Source organism: Rhynchophorus ferrugineus, unplaced genomic scaffold, assembly GCF_030347505.1.
Source record: "Rhynchophorus ferrugineus isolate W39M unplaced genomic scaffold, kcgeb_rfMv2 rfM8, whole genome shotgun sequence".
NCBI lineage: Eukaryota > Metazoa > Arthropoda > Insecta > Coleoptera > Curculionidae > Rhynchophorus > Rhynchophorus ferrugineus.
Window position 1 is genome coordinate 32,643,762 of NW_027472587.1, and position 24,723 is coordinate 32,668,484.

General features: G+C 31.5%; 1 protein-coding gene across 1 annotated transcript; it reads right to left on the reverse strand.

Annotated features, from left to right (window-relative positions):
- Positions 1–3,887: 3,887 nt before the first annotated feature.
- On the reverse strand, positions 3,888–24,532 carry Arr2 (Arrestin 2). The gene is made up of 9 exons (XM_076412644.1): positions 24,379–24,532; positions 14,087–14,282; positions 13,902–14,034; positions 13,743–13,837; positions 10,453–10,603; positions 10,200–10,396; positions 7,533–7,730; positions 4,396–4,586; positions 3,888–4,336 (listed from the first exon to the last, which is right to left on the reverse strand). The coding sequence occupies exons 2-9, from the start codon at positions 14,228–14,230 to the stop codon at positions 4,252–4,254; spliced, it is 1,194 nt and encodes a 397-aa protein (XP_076268759.1). The 5' UTR covers positions 14,231–14,282; positions 24,379–24,532; the 3' UTR covers positions 3,888–4,251.
- Between the last annotated feature and the right edge of the window lie 191 nt (positions 24,533–24,723).

Sequence of the window (24,723 nt, forward strand, 5' to 3'; positions counted from 1 at the left end):
AATTTTAATAAGTAAATATGTACATGAATAACTTAAATATGCAGCTTATATTTAAATTGTTTATAATTTAGATAAGGTTTGCTTTGTTAATATTATTTAAATTGATGCAATAAAATTTGTCATATAATAAAATTGGGCTACCTAGAGGCGTAGAATTGGGCACTGTTAAAGCTCATATCACGGAAGAATTATTAGACTAATTTCTGTATAATAAGTGCTACAAGTAAGTAAATTCCAATACAATGATATACGCAAGCAAATTAAGCAACAAGAAATAGCCGTTATATCAATCACATAATATATATATATATATATATATATATAAATTTTTTTGGCTTTATTTTTATTGGACCTGGCCGACAACCTTCCAGCTCCAGCTCTTATACGGCATTTGTATATCAACTGCGGATGGTAATTTTTAAAGTAAAATGTTCCTTAAATTTTATATTTTAAATGATAATAAAACTGACAGTGTTAAAAAATTTAATTTTTGAACAATCTTGTTTACATACATCGTTAAAACATTAATACATATTACTAATGATGGTTAACGTTACTGAAAAAAAATAAATTAAATTAGTTTTTTTTTCGCGGTTTCGCTTATTCGCTTTTCTTTTTTCAGGACTTAAGGCAGCTAACCAGCTAATGTTAAGAACAGTTTATAGAGGGTATACTACAACCGCGCTGAACCCTACAAGCGCAGAAAGACGTTAATGAAATAATGAAACAGCTAACAGTCCTTTCATTAAAAAAAAATTTGTTTCGTTACATTTGTATTTTCTACGTGCTTGTGTTATTTTATGAGTTATCAGCAACTAAAATGTAAGTGAAAATAAGTTTATAATGATTAAACGAATGAATTTAACTACATATCTAAAAATATTACCTGTTTTTCTTATTTTGATCAGTAGATGTATGGATCCCAAACCAACCTACTAAATCATAATGTCTTCCTTCGCTCGCCGTCTCCGTCATAATGGCAGACATTTTGATTTGAAAGGCTTTGGGCAGCTTCGGTCGGATACCGTCGTTATTTGTTTTTTTCTGAATTACGGTAACGTAAGTGACTAAGGATTAGTCACAAAGCAGCTCCAGAAGCTAGGTACCGATTGCAGTCACCGTAGACTCGTCATGTCTTCGCCGAGGTACCAGAATTGCCAACGTCTCGTCATCGAAGAAAATAAACTACCACGTCGTCGAGCAATCGATCCTCCCACAGCGGCGATTACGAGAGCCCTGTCCGAAAAATAGCTTGTTCTCAACGTCGTCGATGGACCACATTCAAGTGCCAAAGCGACGATGAAGCAACGGTATCTGTAGGACCGGAGGATATCAACAGCCGTACCAAATCGCAACCGTACCAACCACAACCGTTTCGAATTATCATATTTTTCAAAGCCCTTTTCATGCAGCACATTTTGTTCGGTATATCAGTATTTTGTATTTGATTTTTTTTTCATACATTTTTGTATTTTTGTTGCTTGGAGTAATTGTATGTAAAATTCTGGCAGGGGAGTATTGTAGCGACCTTGAGTCATGTCGAATTTTACATCGTGGAATAACGGTCTACAAAATACCCAGAAATATAATCCCCGATGTTGAACACGGGCGGGGTGCCAGCAGCACCAACTAGAACCCGATTCGAATAGCTGGCGGCAACCCCGAGACGTTTCTCTGGGATGTTATTGAAGGGTATTTCGATTCATTCAGTGCTCAACCATCGTTTGGTTTAGACGTGCCACAATCGACTGCCCAAGCCTCGTCTCCAGGTAACACCGCTGCCATCTGTTTTATCTAATTGTATTTTTCACATTTTTTATATAGCCAATAAATTACGGTCACATAATGTAAACACCACTGTTTCATTTCGTTTTACCTCCATTCACCAAGCGACATCATTTACCCTAAATATTTAATGCACTGAAACTTAATTGAAATTAGATTTGATTTTGAATATTGCAACTAATAAATATATAAAAAAATAGTTCCAAAGAATTTCAATTCCTTATTTGTTGGTGGGTTGTTACAAAACAGAAAGCAATAAATAAATTAAAGTATTAGAGGACAAATTGAAGATAAAGTATTTGCAACGGCTAAGTCGAAGAGTGAAGTAAATAAACAAAGAATAATGCAATTTTATTTAAAAATGTAGACAAAGAAATTATTCTTTTTATCAACCTGGTGTGTTTATTGTACTTGCAATATATATTTTGGGTGAGAAGAGTACGTAAATTAAATAATAAAAACATGTAGTAGTTGAAATTAAATTAACTACATAGTTTTTATAGATGGAACACATCGGACAAATAGAAGAAACTACGAATTATCAACAGTAAACTTATAAACATTTTAAAGCCTGATAAATATTAAAATTTTTAAGAACACACATATATATATATATACATATATATATATATATATATATATATATATATATATATATATGTATATATATAAGAATATACATATATATATATATATATATATATATATATATATATATATATATATACATATATATATATATATATATATATATATATATATATATATATATATATATATATATATATATATATATATATATACTAGCGACCCGCCTCGGCTTCGCACGGGTGCAATGCTGATACTAAATTAAATACACTACAGAAAAAATATGAACGTTGTATATAAAAACATAGCGGCCCGCTCCGACTTTGCACGGGCATAAAATATATATGCCTATGTCACTCAATGAAAACATGATTAAAATCGATCCAGTATTTTTGGTTCATTCATTACTGCCCTTGGCCTGCACGCATTAAATTTGAAGTAAAACAATTCCTCTTCCCCTATACTTACTATGAAGATTTCCTGCTATCTTTGGAATATCTAAATTCATACAATTTTTATTACATTACACATTTTTAAACGCAAATTTTAAATCTGTAATATCTCCGAAAATATTTGTTTAATTTACATGCTGTAAGGAACCATATTGATCTATATTAATTGCACACTGTATTTAAGGTACTTAATTCGATAAGGATTAATGCCGTATTGCTTAAAATAGCTTCGTAAATAAGCCATTTTCTCACGTAAAAAGTAAACAATAAAAATGGTTAATGTGGGTTATCCCTAAAAAATAAACATATACCATCGCGGACTTTTTTGTAGACCTTTTTATGGTGTACAATACTGTAGTACATTAATTTGATCTAACTCGTAGGGTTAGGCAGCGTTTTTGCTAATTGCTAAATAAGCCTAAAAAAATAGGTTAATTTACGACATCACGTTAGAAACCTCTAAAATTAGCAATGTTGCCTTAGTATATTATGCATGTATTATACATATAAACCTTCCTCTTGAATCACTCTATCTATTGAAAAAAACCGCATCAAAATCCGTTGCGTAGTTTTAAAGATTTAAGCGCACATAGGGATATAGGGACAGAAAAGGCGACTTTGTTTTATACTATGTAGTGATCAAGATGTAATAATGTAAGAAATGATGTAAGATGATGATGATGATGTAAGAAAGATCATGTATACTTATATATGATGATCTGAATTTGTCACAGTTTTGAAAATAATCTTACTTATGATACTTTGTTGTAGTGTCCAGTGGTTCAGTGCAATTTAAAGTTATCAATAGTTTGTTTATTACTGAAACTTAATGGAAATTACATTTAGTTACACGATAGTTATTTTCTATACAAACATTTATTATTTTAACTAATATTATATAACCAATATATTTGCTAATACTGATCTTATATTGAAAATACTGTGAAAATATGTTTTAGTAATATATCATTTTTACATTATTCACATTACTCTGTTATGAGAGTTTTAATACTAGTTTAAATAAACAGCTTTAACTAATAGTACTAGAATAAAACAAGTATGTAATATATTCACACATTTAATACTACCAACAACTAAATCAATAGATAATTATGCATAATTATTAACACTAAGGGTACCGGTTCTAATTAACTAAAGTTGTATCACTTCTGGCGGAAGAACCTGTCTTTTTTTTTAATTGCATTTTTAATATTTTTCTGTTTTTTTGCGGTTATCTTATCCTAAACTATTTTTAACCTTACTATCTATGTATATTTGATTATCTTATTGTACATATATAAGTTAAAAGTATAAACCCTGTTCTTTACTACTAATTTAAATTAACACAACTAAACAGATGAATAGGTCGAAATCCGTAGTGTGTAGCAGAGATTGTCGAATATGGCGGGTCGTTGGCTTATAAAATTCACTCAATTTCGTCGCGAGACATGCGGAACCTGGCGAAATCCTCAAAGACGATGTTGTCATCATCGTCATTTTCGTATCGCCCTCTGAAAATAATGTTAGCTCGTTTTGTATATGAATATTAAATAATTTTATTGGTATTTACCTGTCCACTGACTTCATCTTCTTCATTGTTACAGATCTCTCTTTTTCGGTCATGCCTGGGGCTGGATTTAGCAGTTTGAAAGGCACGTCCGTCATGAGCTCACCCCCCAAAGTGCCACAGTTAAGTTTCACTCTAAACGAATACGATATTACAATACCAATAGCGTCTATTGGACATTTACCTTCAGGTACCTGTGGGAATTAAGGAAGAAAGTTATATAACAGTAGTCTAACTGTTTATGCGTCTATTATTATGTAAATATATGTTATTTGTATTGCAGTAGTTAAATACTAAGTGTATGAATTAATTTGCAGTATCTGTAGGGATTTTTTATAACAAAAATTACTAGTTTATACGTATATCGCCTCATTTTTTGTATTATTCCTTATACGACTAGCTCCTACTATGATAGATTATATGACAGTGGTCAAAAAATAAGTATTCAGGTATGGTAGTAACTAGAAAATAAAACAAGTGACATAAGAGAGTTTCCACTTGAAAACTTTCAAGATTTCTTTGTAGTTTACGATCAGTTTTAAGAGGTATATTATAGCAATCATATTAATTGATTAGGTGCTTTAGATATAATGGACTATTATTATTTTTAGTAAAGTTAGATGCAGTATTACAATATGTTTATCTTCCTTGATTAGGTCAGAAGTTAGATTAATTTAAAAGTAAGACTAAACTAAAATCAAATCAAAAAGAGATATGCTAATTTGCGAGGCAGGAACCTTTAATTGTAGCAATGTGAGAGGACACCTACGCTAGAATGTTCAAACTTTCAGAGAATCTATTAACTTATATTTCCGATCAAAGTAAGAAAGTTTTTTCCGTCCCTAGGAAGGAAATTTCCATCTCTAGGAAGCATGTAGGAAACAAGAGTATAGAAGAGTGTTTGGTCCGACCTCTTAATCCACCATGAGGAATCAAAAGAAGCAGTATAACGAATAAAAGGTGATGTCAACATCTACGTCAGCTAAATATTAGGTGTGGAAAACGTGCGATTGTTATTTTTATTGATTTTATCTCTGCTTTGAACTGTATACATTGAACTTCACTTTAGGCAGCTTTGGAAGCTGAATACGTTCCTCTTCTTCAGAAGCTTCAAATTTCTTCAGACATCTTACGATGAGTTCGATAGCTGTATGCGAGTACTTAATTATTTTTCTAACTCATTTGAGATCCAAGAGAGTGTTCACTAGGACATGTGGTCTCTCCTCTGCTTTTTATAGTTTCTATATAGTAGTAGCTCCAATTGTGCATGAAACAGACATGATGTTCAATATAATGCTACAAACCCCTTAACCACTCACTGATTATAACGCTATATAGGCTCTCATACAGATGTTGAGGTTCTAGCATTCTTCATGGTATAACTCGTACTGCAGAGCCAAAGGGCCAGAGAATTAATGAAGAAAAAATTAAAGTATTGACAACTGATGGATCGCCTGTTATTGTGAATCTTAACGGGACCCAGTTCGAGCAAGTTCAGGAGTTGAGATATTTGGAATGAGTAATACAGGAGAAGAAATTACCGCCGAAGAAATAAGTAATAAAAATAATAATAAATCGGCCAGCTAGAGGACCCTCCGTGTTCCTATGATAATGAATGATGAAGACAGGAAATATTACAGTCAAGTTCTATATGGCTCCAATACTTGGATACTGTTACAATAAAACATCTGTAAGCTTGAGATATTTCAAATGCGATGCTCAAAATACATGCCTCTCTCCGAGTTAATATTAAGGATGAAGTCATTTCTTTAATATGTGATAATCAGTGCACCGTTGAAGGACAAATTCAGAGATTACAATGGTTTAGATATGTCTTTCGAATAAAAAGTGAACCAATTTATCACAGACTTCTGTGGTGAAATCAGATTTATGAGTGGAAGGCACAGCGAACAGCTTCAAAGAGACATAGATCGTGATAATAAATAGTGATATAGAAATATGGAAAAGAAAGTAATATTGCCAGGCAAGAACAATTGAGGCCATTCGCAACATGTGACGAGATTTAGTGAAAAATATATTCGAAGTCATGCAACAGTAACAGCAGCATATTTATTGAGATCCATGATTATGTTGATAAAGATGATAATGATCAACGACATAAAATGCATCCGATTTGATTAAAAAAACCAAGAGATGCTGAATATTTGCTTTAATAACAAAAAAGTGTTTTACAAACTGTTTCATCACAGATCACTTCTTTGTGTTCCTTTGCAATCTCTAAAACAACTAGCTACTAGTAATGGACAAAGATGGAATTAATACCTTATACATCAGGCTGTAAATTAATTTTAAAGGAATTACCACAGATAGTGTTAAAATATATTAATTCGCATCGGATGCAATTGTAACGAACTTCACGTTGAAGCCTCCCTGTTAGTCTTCACAGTGTGTGATCTTGTGTAAATGTCAACTAAAAAATTGTTCAGTGCGTTGAAAATGCCTGAATTGAACAAAGTACATCGCATTTGTGTAAGTTTCACTTTTTTTGATTCACTTTGACGAAACAGGCGACTGAAGGTCGCCAAACGCTGTGTGAAGCTATAACAACCACGTTTCATAGATTTCAACATGTGAATATTAGTTAAAAGTATATATTTTAATACGGAAGACAGAGAGCAATCTGAACTGCCAAAAAAAAATTGAAGACGAGGATTAAAAGGCATTACTTATTATGCGTTCGAGTCGAACACTGCTCCAAAATCGTCCGGAATATGAGCTAAGATACAATAGTGTTAATCTTCGGCATGACAGCACTCGACCGTATTCTCCGTCACCGTATTCTCCAGACTTCATTCCTTCTGACTACTACTTGTGTGAGCACCGCTTCATAATTTTTATGAAGATAATAAAAAATGGATTCGTTGATAGCTCCAAAAGATGCACCGTTCCGAGATGGAATCCGTAAAATTCCTGAATGATGGACAATATTTTGAATAAAATACATTGTACCGATTTTTCGCAATATAGCTTCAAATTAACAAGACCCTTTAAAACTAATTTATAGGCCTGATAAATTAATTCACGTTACCAAATTGTATAATTACCAAACAAGCATGAAATTGATAATTAAATGAATCTTAATGAGTTATTTTGCCAGATAATCCAAGAAAATTAAGTACCAAGGTGGAACTGGCTAAATTGACGTCATCATCTCTCAGTCTACCATCGAGGGCCACTCCACGTCTATCTTTATTGGACGACGCCAACGGTATCAGATAGATCACTTTGGTGAAGCTCGCTCCGGGTGTAATAGGACAACCTTCTCGTGTTTCTAAACTTGCGACGTATTTGGAGAACTGAGCGTTGACCATCGTTACCTAAAAATAATATTTAAGATGAATTGCATTCGTTGTTCATGATATATTATGCATTACAGCGAAATCTCGATATAACAAAACTAAAGGGAATTAGAAAATATTCGTTATACCAAGTTATTCGTTACAATAAAGTATATTATATAGAAATTTTGTTATATGAGGTTAGTATGGACGACGTATGAGGTTACAATATAAAAATCATGTTTATTAACATCAACATTATGTATGCTATTAAAACAAACATAATACATTTTAATGATAACACATTCAGAATATATTTAAAATTAGAATATTCGAAAATGAACACAGAAAATCAACAATGTAATCATGGCAGCTTAGTCTTCATGTTGTTTCTCTTGGATAGGGATTAACAAGATCATCGAATGGCAATACATCGTTCTCATCATTATATGACGCTTTAAATCCACTCATCTTGAAGCCGTTTGTGATTATTTTATCAGTAACTTGGTTTCAAGCGTTGACAATCATCTACATGTCTTCTAACACATCATTTGTGATTGGTGTTAGGTAATCAATATTAAAATACTGTCCAACTTCTTTTAATAGTGTATTTTGGATCTTTGAACGATGCCTTGGTCTAGTGGTTGACCTTTCGAAGATGTTTGTAGACAAGTACTTTATTTTTATGTTTGTTGTATGAGGAATGTCTCCATTTGCAGTGCAATTATCGAAAAATATAAGGATTTCCTTCTTCACATCGTTATCAAGACTTTTAAGTAAATTATTAAAAGCATCACATGTCATCCAAGACTTGGTGTTTGCAATGTACTTTAATGGCAAATTATTTACATTTTTTAAAAACATCGTGGTTTTCTGTATTTTACATTGATGAAAGGTTTAAGTTTTTATATTTAACTACAGTTTGTTCTTACTAACAGTGTTGAAACAATTCGTAATGAGAAGTCAACAATAACTTCTATTTATATTCCCAAATGATTAAAAATCCATTATAAAAAGGTTTTTGGTAAATATATTCATAAAGTAAAGATGCATTATGCATTCGCTCTTAAATCACAAAATAAACACTTCTTGAGACCTTTGCGGACGACAAAATTATTATGGCAAAAGATATACCTCTATCTAGGACAATAGAAAAAGTGCAAGTGGCAGTCAACAAAATCTACAAATGGACGAAAGATTAGAAAATTCAACTTAATAGCTCCAAATATGTCCACGTTAATTTTGCATTGAGGCGAAATAATAAAAACTTAATTATATCACTCAATGGATGCCCGATTCCTCAAGCAGAATCAGCTAAATACCTTGGAATCTATCTTGACGGTAGATTAAATTGGAAGCATCACGTTAGACAAAAATCAAAACACATTAGAACCAAAATAAAACAACTATACTGATTAGTCGGAAGATACTCTCAACCTGATCTAAAATCAAAGAGGTTGATCTATAATACAATTATGAAGTCAGTTTGGAGCTATGTGGTGTAAATATGGGGTTGCACTAAAAATCCAAATCAACTAGTCATACAACGTTGTCAAAACAAGGTTCTTCGATTGATTACCAATGTTATTACCAAAAGTTATCCAAGATTTCGCCTTGAAACACGAAAGAAGATTACTAAATCATACTAATAAAACCATACGAACTTATATAAAGTGTATACATTTAGTGTAAACTATAGCTATAAGTTAATAATAAATAAATAATTATAATTTTATAATTGAGGAATACATATTGATGTATTTTCTCGCATTCGTCTTGCTTGTTAATTAATCCAAGTACATAGGAAAAGTAGTAATAAATTAATTCTAAATTAAGATTGTACTAAGCGTATCTAATAAAAATCGCTCTTAAATCGAGGAATTCATTTTCTTAAGGCTTGTTACATTAAGATATATGTGATGTAATGCTGATTACGGTCCTGACTATTGCGAATATGTGCAAGAGCAATTATAAAGCCTTTCGCATTTTATAACAAATATAGGTTTTAATGTGTTATCATCAATATTCTCGGGTAATAGCTTCAAGTATCGATGTAGATAAGATGTATATTTCTAATAAATATAAGTCAATTATATAAACAAGATAATTAATAGAAATTAGCGAACATTATATTTTTGATAAGAATCTTAATCGATTAAAATTTACGTCATACCGTTATTTTTTTAAATATGAAAATATAAAATCGCTGAGTGCTTAATTTTGGTAGTATGGTAGAAACCAGAAGAGTTCATATTGTAAATTCTGTTAATATATTGGAGTTATAAAATTGTCAATAATAACAAATACAACGCGTCATATACAAATATGGAACAATTCAGGGTATCGATATAGATAATATAACAATTATAATATCATAAATTATAATAATAATACTTGTGGACATGTTGAAAGTAATTAACAAAGAACAATAGAATCTTAATTCGTTATCAGATGTGAAAAAAATGGGGTGCCAATAGGTATCATATATTAAATTAAGTTCTTGCTTACCTCACAGTGTTGTACAACGTAGGCCTTGATATTTCTCACTTGTTTCCGGGAATTGTTAGAAATCATGATGTTGGCACCGATTTTTTCCCCGTGATAGTATATATCCTTATCGAGAGTGACTTCCAAGTTTATCTTACCGCTAGAGAAGGTAAAACCTTTGGATACCAGGGAAGATGGAAGACGAGTACTACCGCGCACTACAAAAACACCTTCTTATCCAATCATTGTGTTTTATATTTAAAACGTATCATACCAACGGGAGCATATTGAAGTTTCTTGATGGCAAGCTGGATGGTGCTCCTTTTGTGTCCTTTGTCGTCTTCATTATTGCCCACCCAACATTTTACGTAGTACTCCACACCCAAAGGCTTACCCTGGTCATCTTCCCCTGGTTGTAAAGTTACCTAAAGATTATTAAATATTATTGTTGAATTATATACCAACGATGCATGAAATTCTATAAAATCAAACTCGAAATTCTTTATTAATATATTGATATATATATTGATAAATATATACCAACAAAAAGCCAAACAATTCTAGGATTTATTAATTCAACTTATTGAGCGTGGTAAACTATTAAAACTTCGAGTTATATTATCAGAATAGACAAATAAAGTAAAGTTGTATGGTAGTAGTAAATTAATATTATGTCATTGTCAATATTTAATTTAGTTTCAGAGGTATTTATAGTATTTTTACGAAAAAAATCCATATTAGCATACCTGAAATGTGAATGTAAATTTTATTTTTAAATAAAATCATCACTAAGTGATTCAGTTTTAAAGTAATTGTTAGTCGAGAAACGAGCAATCGTCATATATACAATAAATTCTGATAGTAGATAACGTGATCAGCTGGATAAACAGATTACATTGTGTTTTTATCAATGTTTGCTTTGGGTAATTGTGATCGATACCCAGTACTTAATTGTAATCGTTTTTATTGAAATTGCGATCACATCATCAACTATTTTAGATTACTGGTATCTTTTTATTTAATTTTCAGGTACTTTCCAAAAATTACACATTAAAATAATAAATTTAACAATTATAAACTAACATAACAACATAATACGATTATTACTGTAATTTTGGACTAATTGGACACTATACATGTGAAAAAGCCTGTTACCTGTGATCTCTAAACTTTTTGAAAACTATGCATTAAGAGACTCAAAATAATCGCAGAGGAGAAAAATATTATTCCAAACCACTAATTTATATATTTCAACTGCAGAAATCATACCTCACAGACATATACTGCGGCTTTAAGATCACACCAGGATCCAATATCAGCTACAAGAAACCTCCAACTTCATCTTAACAAAGTCGAATTGTGGTTGAAAACGTGGCGTATCAAATCAAATGAGACAAAACCTATGGTACCTATGGTAATTAACTGTGGGATACAACTATCAAATGTAACCTAACTATCCTGCAAAGGTTCCAGAATAAAGTGTTGTTAGTCATCGTCGATGCCCGATATCACGTCTCCAACAAACTTATTCAGCGCGCCCTTAGAACCTATAACTAGTGTGATTCCAAGTGTTAATGCGAAGTACTCTCAGAGACTACTAGTGTATCCCAAAGCACCCGCCAAAGAGTTAAATGGGCACGATAACAGTGCAGTGCATAGGCTCAAACATTGACACATAGAGTGAGATTTGATAATCTCTAGAATAAGTTAGAAAAGTCTTTAGAATAAGTTAGGATAGACTTTGGAATAAGTTAGAATATCATCTGGAATAAGATTTATATTTTAAGTTCTACAGCAGATCACTTACTGTAGCGATCTTCTACATGTCAAGATAGTAATACTATATAACGAAAATCATGTAATAATACTTATATCCCACGGGCAGATTGTTGAAGTTCTAAGAGATTAATAAAAAAGAAAATTTATGTGAAAAGAAGATAATTTAAAACCATTGCACATTAAAAAAAATATGGAAAACGATACGTCAAATAATAACAACTAGCACTAAAAGATATCCTCTAACTAATCCGTACTACAACGATGAAATATGAGGTGTACTGGATGGATACCAATTTTACTAACAGATGTCGCTATAATCTAGAATCTATAAAAAAACATTCAAAGTTTTTTTTATAAATATTCACTAGTTAAAATAACGCTTTGTTGAAAATGACACAATATAAAGTAAAGGTTTATTACTGGCAATTATTTCATAAAAAAAATTGTTAAGAAATCAAATAAGAACTAGAACACTCCTGAATAAGTGTAAATTTATCTGTATTTGCCAATTCTGCATCATATCAACGTGATTAGGTTAATATATTAGAAATAATATTAGGTTCAGTTCATGTACAATTTAATTTAGATTATTTTAATAAATACTTTGCATTACTTTGGCAATGCAACGTAACCTCTCATACCGTTTATCGCGTTTTCTAAATAACGGAAACCAAAACAATCATCGGAATTTCTTATCATAGTAAAACACATTTTTGGCATCGTTTTCACTGACCTGTGAGACGGTGCATTGTCTTGGTGAAGCAGCACTTCCTTTTTCTCCAAATGCGCCTGTTTTTCGGCGATTTCGTCTTTCAAAGGGACCAATAACGCTATGTAATAGTCGCTGTTGATGGTCCTTCCTTTTTCAAGGTAGTCAATGAAAATTATTCTATGCGCATCCCAAAATACAAACGCCATAACCTTGCCAGCCGACTGTTGCGTTTTTCCACGCGTTGGGCCGGGTTCATCGTGTGCATTCCACTCAGATGACTGTCGATTGGAGTTCGGAGTGAAATGCTGGAGCCATATTTCATCCATAGTCACATATCGATGCAAAACCTCGGGTTTATTATGGTTGATCATCTTGAAACATCAACTGCTCGGAACCATCAACTCGTCGTTCTTTTTGGTCAAAAGTGAACTCGCGCAGCACCTACATTGCACAGAGCTTATACCGAAATATTCGTGAATGATATGATGTACACGTTCAATTGATATTTTTAGAGTGTCAATTTACACAGAGTATTTTAGTATTTTATTCAATTTCAATTTACGGTCATTCAAAATAATTTTGTGGATTTTTAAATGTTTTCGTCGGTAACAAGCTCTTTTGGGCGTCCACTGCGTTCACCGTCTTACGTGCTCATTTCACCACGTCTAAACTTAGCATACCATTCCTTGATGGTTTATTTTCCTGGGGTAGTATCAAGTTATTGCTTCAACAGTATATTTTCCTTTCAAAAAGCAACATTTTATCAACACGCGAAATTCCTTTTGATCCATTTTTTTCACAATAACAAAAGTTGCTTCACTCAAAATGTTATAATTCACAATGATTACACTAATGATCCGAAAGCTATGTGGGTTAGGGCTAACTAAAAAACATATTGATTTAATTCTAGTAGCGCCTTCTATACGTCAGACCGGGGACTTTTCAATTGACTTATTATATACTGAACAATATACTTAAAGTTTAGAGAAATGCCAAAACCATGGAATTTAATTGTCTAGCACACAATAAGTCTAAGCGATTTTAAAGTTTGATTTACGAAAATAATTGCTTACTGAACAAGGCGCCATTTCGGGAAAATTAAATGTAAAGGGATATGCGTTGGGGCCCATTTTCTTTACTAACTTCTCTTGGACAGCAGTCATTGGATCTGAAAACACATCGAACGGATAAAATAGATATACATATCGCATCTCAACTCAGCGAATACCGACCTTTATCTCGTTTTGATGGGGCGACTTGGGCGGAAGCAATGGAGATCTCCTTGCTGAATTTGACTCCCATAACCTCATCCTCCTCGCGTCCATATCGGTAAACCGTGACAACCGAACAATATACCTTTCGACCCTGCAAGATCTCTTCGTTAAACATGACCCTACAAATATGCGAGCACACCTACCTGGAGATAGCCATCTTCGACGTATACCACACCATCTATTGGATCTGTGTGGCCGAGATGATCGATGAAATCCCTCTTACTTAAATAGACAGTGACTTTACCATTAGGTGTTGTCTTTTTGAATACTTTAACTGCTACCACCATTGAAATTAACAAACGGTGATCGGTTGGGATAGCCTTGGAGTCTTAGGTAAGCCTTAAAATGAAAGATTTAGTAACGATTTACACCTAATGTGGTTTAGATTTGATTTGCTATTAATTTAATATTCAAAAAACCTGGAAGGTTACCAAACGAAATAAAATCCTATAGACCTATATCACTACCAGTAATATCTAAGGTTTTTGAAAAACTCCTTTTAAAAAGAATAAAATCGATCATAGAGAGAAAATACCAACTACCTAATACCAACATATTAGTTTGGGTTTTTTAACAAGCATTCAACAATTGACCAGATCCACAGAATAACAAATATTATTAAAAAACCTACGAAAGTAAATAAGTATGCTCAGCTATATTCTTAGATGTACCACAAGCCTTCGATAAGGTTTGGCATGAAAGCCTTGTTCATAAACTACAGAAAATATTACCACAACAACACACCGAACTACTAAAATCGCACATTATAGACAGAATGTTAAACGAAAAAAAGCTTACTTTACAACAAAAGAAGCTAAAGCAGGTGTACCACAAGGAAGTGTACTGGGGCCAATGCTTTATCTACTCTACACTTGTGATATACCACAACTGGAGAATATTGTGATGGCTACATTTTCTGAACATGCTACAATTATAGCTGTCGGATAAAATAGTGAAGAAGTCACACGAAAATTACAATAGGTAGTGACAATATAAATAACTGGACACAAGCTTGGAAAATACAAATTTACGAAAATAAATTTGTGCATGTGCAGTTCATCTACAAACAGACCGTACAAGCACAAATAATATTAAATAATAAACATACAAAGAATATATAAAGAAGAAAATAAAATAACTGGAATTTAAAATATAGGAAAATGTATTGGTTAATTGGAAGAAAATAACAATTATCAGTATATAATAAATAACTATCATATAAGCAAATACTGAAACCTATATGGACACAGAGCATTCAATTATGGGGATGTTTTGCGAAGAGTAACATAAACAAAACACAATTTTTTCAGAACAATGTACAACCAAACCAAATATTGATTACCTACATCGAGACCTTCAGATACCCAGAGCCAGCCAAGAAATCAAGAGAATTGCAAGGAAATATGAGGAAAGACACTATTCTCATGAGAATATTGAAGTATTGCAACTGCTGGATACCACCGGAGCACGACACAGACTCTAAAGAATCAGACTATCTGATCTTGTGTAGTGAGATCATTTATACAAAAATACAGCAGTGACATCTATAAATATTATTTCACCAGAGACTGAGTTAGGGCTGATGGGTCTTCCTAGTTATATACCTAGATTTAAGTTAGCATAAAGACAAATTGTAGGTTATTGGGAAACGACTAGTAACAATGTAATAATTAAATAATAAAAAAATTAATATTGTACCATCCGGATGGTATATATTGTACTACAGTCGGAAAGTGAAAACCTACACTTTAAAGAAACACTTTTGAAAACTACAGTATAACTGAAAACCAGAAATGAACAAACAATCATATACTATAAATTGGTAAGTAGAGAAAGGAGAAACAGGATAGATATTACGGATACAAGCCTCAGATGGACTAGATTTGGAAGTAATCTCTTCTTAGTACTAAAGGCAATAACAAAAGACAATAAATCTATACAGTAAAAACAGGTGACAAAGAAAGGTATATAATTAAACTCACAAGAACTTAAGAAATTACCGATATAGAATCATTACAGAATATTCAGAAGTCCAAAAATTTGACAGAAAGTTCAATATCAGAAAGAAGAAAGAAAGCAATATCAACAACACCTCAACAAGTGTAGAATTATATCAAGAAAGAATTATAATCAGCTCTCAAAAACAAGCAGCCTGCAATATGCTGCAAAATAATAAATAAAAGAAAAGAAAAGAACTGGAGAGACTGAAAGAAAAATACACTGAAAACTACGAAACATATAAAAAGAGCGGGACAAGAGTAAAACGACTGATACAAGAGGCAAAAAGGGAAAAGAGAAACTTAATTTGGTTGCGATAAACAGTAAAGAAAACTTATTTTTGTGAAGACTAAGAAAGGACCTCTATATTAAATCAATGGAAGGGTGCTTAGAAATGAGATAACTTAATTGGTAGGAATGTTTACATTGTACGGACAATAGAAAAGTGGTAAAGAGAATATGGAAATAAGAATGGAGACCAGAAGAGAAAAAACCAGAACAAGCCTGATATGATTTCAACGATGAAAAATGGTTTGAATGGCATATATTATACTAATTTTTCTCAATAAACACTTTTAGGAGTTGAACACCCATAAGAATAGTAGCACTTAATATTAATATTCTCTATTTTAATTAATGTAACTAATTGTAACTGAGTAATAATTTTTTCATCATTTTAAATACAATCATAATAAGGTTCTATTTTAAACACTTCTAACCTTTCAATCAATAAATTTCTACACATAATTTCCTTTAATTCAAGAAAATATATTTAAAATTACTACTTTGTGGAGTAGTAGTGTGAAAATATATAAAATATTATTTTTTTTATGACCCCAATAAATATTATCATGACAATGTTCTAAAACATAGGTTTAAAACTTTATTAGTTTAATATAAACGTTATTATTAACAATTATTTCATAGAACATAAACAATTAAGCAATCAAGTCAGAACAAGGAAAACTCTTGAAAAGATAAGCAAAAACAAGATAACATACACACAAATTTATCACTGTATTACAATCAGTAAAGAGCTGACAAAGTTTGTTTTCATAATATTTTACTTCTTGTTAAAATGAATTACTTGTCTAAAAAAATGTTTCAAGAATGTATCATTGAAATGACAGATGAAAATAACATTATTTGTAAATATTTGCATTTGCAATATTCACACCCTTGAATACAACATTGTTTAAAATAAAAAAATATGTTTACATTATTAATTGATAGAAAAACTGTATAGTTGCTATCAACATATAGATTGATACAAATGAACCAAACTGTGTTTCCTTAACCCTGACCCTACCCGACAGGATTTCGAAAATTCTTCCCTAAATCTCACCACAGCTGCAACTATTCCACGGAAATGTTAATATCCTTTTTCTCAGACTGTTTTCGTTGTGTTCACCCAAAATGTCGATTTGGTCACAGAAGACTGTGAAAAATTCCTTCACTTTTTATTTGATAGACATAGCCAAACTATTGCTATCTGCGTCTTTGAATTTGAAATTATTTCCAACATAATCGGAACGGGAAACATACAGAATTTACATTGAACGGATTAAGGGGATATTAGTCTTGATTGTAATACTTCTTTTATATATTCACACGCATCATCTTAGAAAATAAAACGCTACTATAGCTCGACCGATTCGTGGCTTTCCTTTAGCGATAGATGCCATTTTTCTCCTGTATTATTTTTCCGAAGTACTTAAACCGTTGCACTAAATGTATTTAATGAATCCTGCCAAGATTTACAATATCAAGCGATCCATCAGATATCAAGACTTCTCTCCATTAATTCTCAAGCCATATGGTTCTGCGGTGCGAACTATATCATGAAGAATACTGAAAGCCTCAGCAACTGCATCATCGAATATCAAATCATCAGATGAAACTCCTTTGTACTATCATATTGAACGGCATGTCAGTTTTTAAACACTTCTTTTCGCATTATTACATCCACTACTATGTTGCAAAATAGTGGAAAGACAAAAAATCCTATTTAATCACTTTTCATTTTATTTCTGATATTCACCATTTGAGCTCCTAGTCCTGATTCAAAGGACTGACCCAAAAACCCCCATTTCTGTATGCTGAATCGCTGCTATTTCTAGGAAACCCTACCTAATTGTAACTCTTTTATCTCGATAATATCTCGAATCAGTATTTCAAGGCCAATGTAATTTTACGATATAAATCTGTTTATTGTCACCAGCAATTTTAAATTGCCACATACTTTTTTCGGTACCTGGCGTCTACACTTTTCTTATCTCGAGTATATTCTTGATAAAAATAAATACTTATATATTTTTTTGCCTCACAATAATGTATATAAGTTATTAAAGGCTTTAAAGTAGATTTGGAAATTATCGCCTGAAAAAAGTCGAAACAATCGTTTGTATCAAAACAGCAGAACTAGTCGAACTTTTTAAAAAAATAGTCGATTGAAAATTTTTTCCAATCTTGATAATAGACGGAGATGTACGAATTCCGTCTTTAAATGAAAAACTCGTGGATACTTATGCCCTAGAGAAGTTAATTTCAAGTGATTTTTAATGATTCCAAATATGTTTCAACATACTTTAATATGTGGAAAGTAACAATGATATAATATAATTCGTTCGTTCCTATTTCGTTCTAATCTGTGCTTATGAACGTTCTTTGTTCTATTCAACCGAACCATAAGTGAAATGAATATGTACGTATTCCTTCTAGTAATAATTTTGGGAAAAAAAGAAAAGACTTCGATTATATTTCAAAGAACAGTTTCACTTTGAATGATGTAAATTTATATTTATATTTTATATTTGATCGACGTTTGACACGAAAACATCATATAGTGATAAAACGCAAACAGTCAAACTAAACTAAAAACTTGGGCTTAAACTAAACCAAACGTATTAGCTGACAGGGCGTAAATCTAATGTATCAAGTTTTTAAGGATACAAGATAACAAGGTTTTGCTGTATAAGTATATACTTAGACTTATTTGGACCTATGGAATTGAACTGTGGGGTAACACTAGCAAATCCAACATAGCTATCCTTCAAAGGTGCCAGAATAAAGTATTGCGAGTCATCGTCGATGCCATATATTACGTCTCCAATAAACTGATTCAGCGCGATATCCCCTTACGACCCATAACGAGTGTGATTAGAAGTGCTAGTGCGAAGTACTCTGAAAGACTATTAGTACACCAGAATGTACTTGCCAGACAGTTAAATGTGCGCGATGACACTGTAGTGCGTAAGATCAAACGCAAACAACCATACGAACTGATTAATAGACAGATAGAGTCAGATTTAATAATCTCTAGAATAAGTTGGAGTAGTCTTTAGAATAAGTTAGGGCAGACTTTAGAATAAGTTAGAATAGTATCTAGAATACGTTTTAGATTAAAAATTATACAGCAGATCACTTACTGAAGCGATCTTCTACGTGCCAGAATAGTTATATTATATAATGGAAATCATATAATAATACTTATTGCCCACGGGCAGATTGTTGAAGTTTTAAGGTATTAATTAAAAAAAAATATTTTACATATTTGATGTTATTGTAAAGAGAAATGAAATGATGTCGACCTTTATCAACTTTATTTAACTATGACACTCTTTTGAAATAAAATACTAATTTCATTTATCGTTAATCAGGTATATTTTAATATTATTCTGCATTAAAACTTTAATGAAAGAAATCGTAACGTTGAAAAAGCCTGAATAATCGTCGAGAGACTTAAGAGAAATAAGATCAATACAGTCAATATATTTTACTATTTATCAATCAAAATATTATTCTTTTTGCCCTATTATATTAACAAATAACATTGAAAACTAGGGTTCTCAAATACTTCTATATTAATGTACCTAGTTTTTTACAATATTATAAAAAATCACAAAACCACATATTTTCATAAAAGCATAACTTCGAGAAATCATTTTAGGTTAAGGCTAGGGCGGCTAAGCCAGGGTGTTAAAAACTAGTCAGTAGAAAACGAGTAACGTCTGCTTCTATTCGCAAAAAAACGGACTAAAACTCATCAACCAAAACCAGTTGACTGAAAGTAGTCAAATGAAATAGTCATTAATAAAAACTAGTCATTTACTAAAAAGTTTCCAATGCTAGTTTAAACAAAATCTGTGTATAGAAAAATTATTTTATTTTAACGGAACTCTTATTTCTAAACGCGCTACTTCTAATAAATGTATGCACACAAACGCCAATCATTTAAAGTAATCAGCTGCAAAATTCCATTAAATACTTTTAGAAACTTGTGGTGATGCTAGTGCTTCGTCAGATCCCATCTGTCGGTTTTGATTTCAAAGATTTAATAATTGTGATTTTGGTGTCAATTACAAAGAATAATCTGAAAAAACGAAAATATTCAAAGACAATAAATTACAAGACTATATTATTGGACGAAAATTCAATAAAAACTCTCACAGAGCTTTCAGACATCTGAGCGGATGAGTAATTAATAGTTTTCATACGCTTACATACGAGAGAAACCCAGATTAAACTCATAAAGAACTTTCACACAATTTAGTATTTTATGAGTCAACTATTTCTAGACATTTACATGCGATATGAAAGAACCAAGAGAAGGAAAAATTGTTTTCTCGAGTTTTTTCAATATCGCGGTTTCATTGCTTACCACACAAAAAGATGAATTTTCTGAAGCATATTGTAACTGGCGATCAAACATTTAGAAAAATCGTGTTCAGAAAATCTGACATTTAAAATGTATATAACAATTAAACATAATTCAAAGATCAAAGATCATCAACTAAAATAATGTATATTGCAATCTTAATATCAAATTATTTTTTAAAATATCTATTTGCATATGAGGCCAGTCAAAACTGATCGTAAACAGTTTAAATATATATTTGAGTCGAAATTTCAAGTCCTAGACATTAATATTGGGGAACTTATTCCGATTTTCGATCATTAGATATGAATTATCAAAGTTTGTAAAGGAACCAAAATCTATGTTACACTGCATCAAAACATATTACAATTTAGGCTATAAAGTAAAGAATATATTAAAGGACGGGTGATCCATCGAAATAACATTTGATTTACAGAACTTATGATTGACTTAAATGTGAAATATTGTGCAAATTTGCCACTAAAATACGTAATGCATGTTCCACGAACCGATATAAATATATTTAATTTGTTTATTTTTCTATCAATTTTGTGATAAAAAGTAATATGTACTTATAAACCTACAAAAAGAATTTATTACTTCCTTGGATTATGAAGGGAATACTAAAGCAAACAATATGATAATTCCACCAGGTCATCTATAATAGTATTAGAATTTCATACTCTAGACAGGTTATGAGAAACAAGCTAAATATTAGTATCAGCTTTTAAGATATAGAATTAATAGTGATTTATCGATGTTGTATTCTGATTAGTGATATTTTGATGAATGTTCAAAGTACTAATATAAAACCCAAGCAGTACTAAGGCTTTAAGTAAGTTTATAATATTAATTAATACAGAATGGTCATATAGAAAAAACACTACTTTCTATAGCAGAGAAGGAAGCCATTGGTGACACACAATACCATATTTTGGTCACCCCATTATGAAGTATTAGAAAATGTCATTAAGGAAGTATTAATTGCGATAGCATCGTTGCTAATAACTACAAAGAGCACAGATATTTGTAGGGTTGTTAAAAATACGCTTGCTCAGAAAAAGTTTTTTGTATGTCTTTAAAAGTTTACTTTTTACGTTTATCTGAACTGGACATTAACCTAGGCTTCGAATTACGGTCTTCGGCAATAAGCTTACCGACTAGCGAGTGGCAAACTTCAGAAATCATCCCAGAACATATCCGGTCTTACGCAGTCTAGTTACAGGCGTGACTAGGATTATTTTCATTCTCGGACTTTGCACTCTTGCTTAAGGACAATCACAAATGTTACACAGTCACAAACATAAATTACGACCATGTCCCAGTATGATTCGAACCCGCAAACATTGCAACAGCACCAGGACCTATCGCCTTTACCACTGCACCAACTAAGCCGGCGAGAAAGAAATTTATTTGAAATAAATTGTCTCAATAACAGTTGCTGCAAGACTACTCCTAATATAGTAGGCACAACAAAAATTTGCGTTTTGTGAGCCACGGAAACGTATTTCAAAAATGTATTGACTGCCTGGAAATAGTCAGACTCTTCCTGCAAAATGAGGGAATAATTGAACAATACCCACAGTTATTGGATGTTTTTTGGATTTTCTCAATTCAATTTAATGAATTATTGAAACAGCCAAGTCCGTTATGGACCCTGAAGCGACATCCTTTGATTAACTCGACTTATCCCAGTTCGATTGGTTGCAAAATTGAATAATTTAAAATTGAGCTGATTGATTCCAGACAAGTTCAATATGGGTTCACAAATATATTGAAACAAAGAAATAGTTGGAATCAATTGAAACAGAAACATTGACAAGCAATATAAGTAAAAATACCTCTAACGGCATTTTAGAAACATGGAATTCGTTAAACTAACAATTTGAAGAAGCTGGCTCGTGTTATTTTAACTGCTCGTGGCTCGTGTATATTTTCATCTATCTATACCTGCGAGTCATTATTTTCAGAGATGAATATAATTAAAGACTCACTTAGAAAACGTTTGACAAATGGCTCCAGTTCAGAAAGCATTCTGCTAAAATTAACATCGTACAACCCTAAAATAAGTTATTTGTTATTTAATCTACAAAAATAGATATTATAATAATATTATTTATGGTTTCAATTAGGTACACGTGTAATATGTTTTTATAACGTTTTTTAACGCGTATATACAATGTTGTATGCAATGAATTAGATCGATCATTAACGACTGCGTGATAGTCAAACATGGAGGAAGTTCCGTTATGATTGGCGCGGGCATATCCTGGTATTCCGCTGGTCCTCTCATTCGCATTACAGCCAATTTATCTTTCGACGCCCTTAATAATGTTCTTACTATGATATTGTTGCCAGACACTGCCGTATTTCAAGATGATAATGTGCCCATATACACAACCAAAAAGGATCAGTCTTGGTTTTAGGAACATCATATTTGAATATCATCTAAGATCTTTGGTCACCACAAATCGCCAGACCTCGACATAATTAAATCGTTATGGAAAATATTAGAGCAAAAATTAGGAGTATATTTCAATCTCTGGATTAATTAGCAGATATTTTAGTATAGGATGGGACAGCAACCTGTTAAAATGTAATCAGACATTCCATAAATCTATTCCACAAAGAATTGCAGGTATTTTAAAAGCAGATGATGGCTCAACATCTTATTAACAAACAAGATATAGCATATATGTCAGGAGTTCGTATTTTTATACACCTCCTATATATTCGTTAAAGATTATTTTAATTTAGATCTGAGAAACATCGGTAAGGGCTGTAAATAAGTATTATTTTAATTAAAAACTTAAAGGTTTCCTCTGAAGAAAAAAGGTTGGCCAAGGTCAGTGTCAAGAATACTGGTTTTCAAAAAAATTACATTGCTTTCTAACAAAACAGGCGAAGAAAGACTATTGACAACCACTGAAATACTTCCGAAATCACTGGTATTTTCATAATGTTATGAGACATCATTAAAAAAACTACTATCTCACACTACAATCAATGCCGCAGAGTTTCGAACGAGACGAGTTTTGTATAGCTCAAAAGGTAGATTACTTTTTCCATATGCATTTAAAATTCCATAAGAATATTGACTCGCCATTTTTTCTATAATATTACTTATTTAGAGTTAACCTGAAACGTTCTCACTATATGTAACCTTCTCCAAAAACCGTCATTGTAGGATATTACTACGATGTTAGCTACAATGCCACAATAAGAACACATTCGTTTTTGGAGCTTCCAACCAATATCGAACAGCTACATGGACAGACAGGGTAATTTCGTATTTATGTTACAAAACTATATAAAGCTTGAACCTCATGCCGAAAGCAACAAGAATCGCATTAAAAATATAATTATTTTCTCACTTACTTTAATGAATTAAAATTATAATAACATTTATTATAATATATATGAACAAGCATAGCAATTCATAGCAAATTGAATTTCAAAATATTCTACGGGTAAATGATATAAAATTAAACTAATAAAATTTCTTATTTACATAAAATATCTTCGTAAAACACCTCAATATGTATAAAATACAAATAGTAAAATAAAGTAAAATAAAAAGGGAACTATATGATTGTAAATTTCCATTAAATGTATAATTTTTTAACTTTTTAGATTTTACTAAAATCAAACAAAGATATAAATAATAGAACATGTAATATCTACGAAATTAAAATTAAAATATATTACTACACATAAAATTATAGTTTAAGCAATCATTATATAAACAATAGATAGATGATAAAAAAATAATCTTCTTACCTTTTAGAAGTTTAACAAGCTTGAAGATATAATTGCTCAGTTTGTTACTTCCGTCAGAAGTAACTCGACACTATGCCTGCAAAAGAACTTATATATAGTTTTTTTAAAAGGCTTCATAGCTCGTCATTAGAGTCAAATCTATTTAAAATATTACACAACAATAATTGGATTTATGTTGGTTATCTGCATTATTCTTTTAAGGAAAATGATGTTTGTCCTGTAGATATAAATATTACATTTCAGTTCCAAAAAAATATTTTTTTAACATTAGGCAACCTAAAGAAATACTATTTATCGTTTACAGCACTCTAAAAGTATTTTACATCCACCTGCTTCATTCGCGTA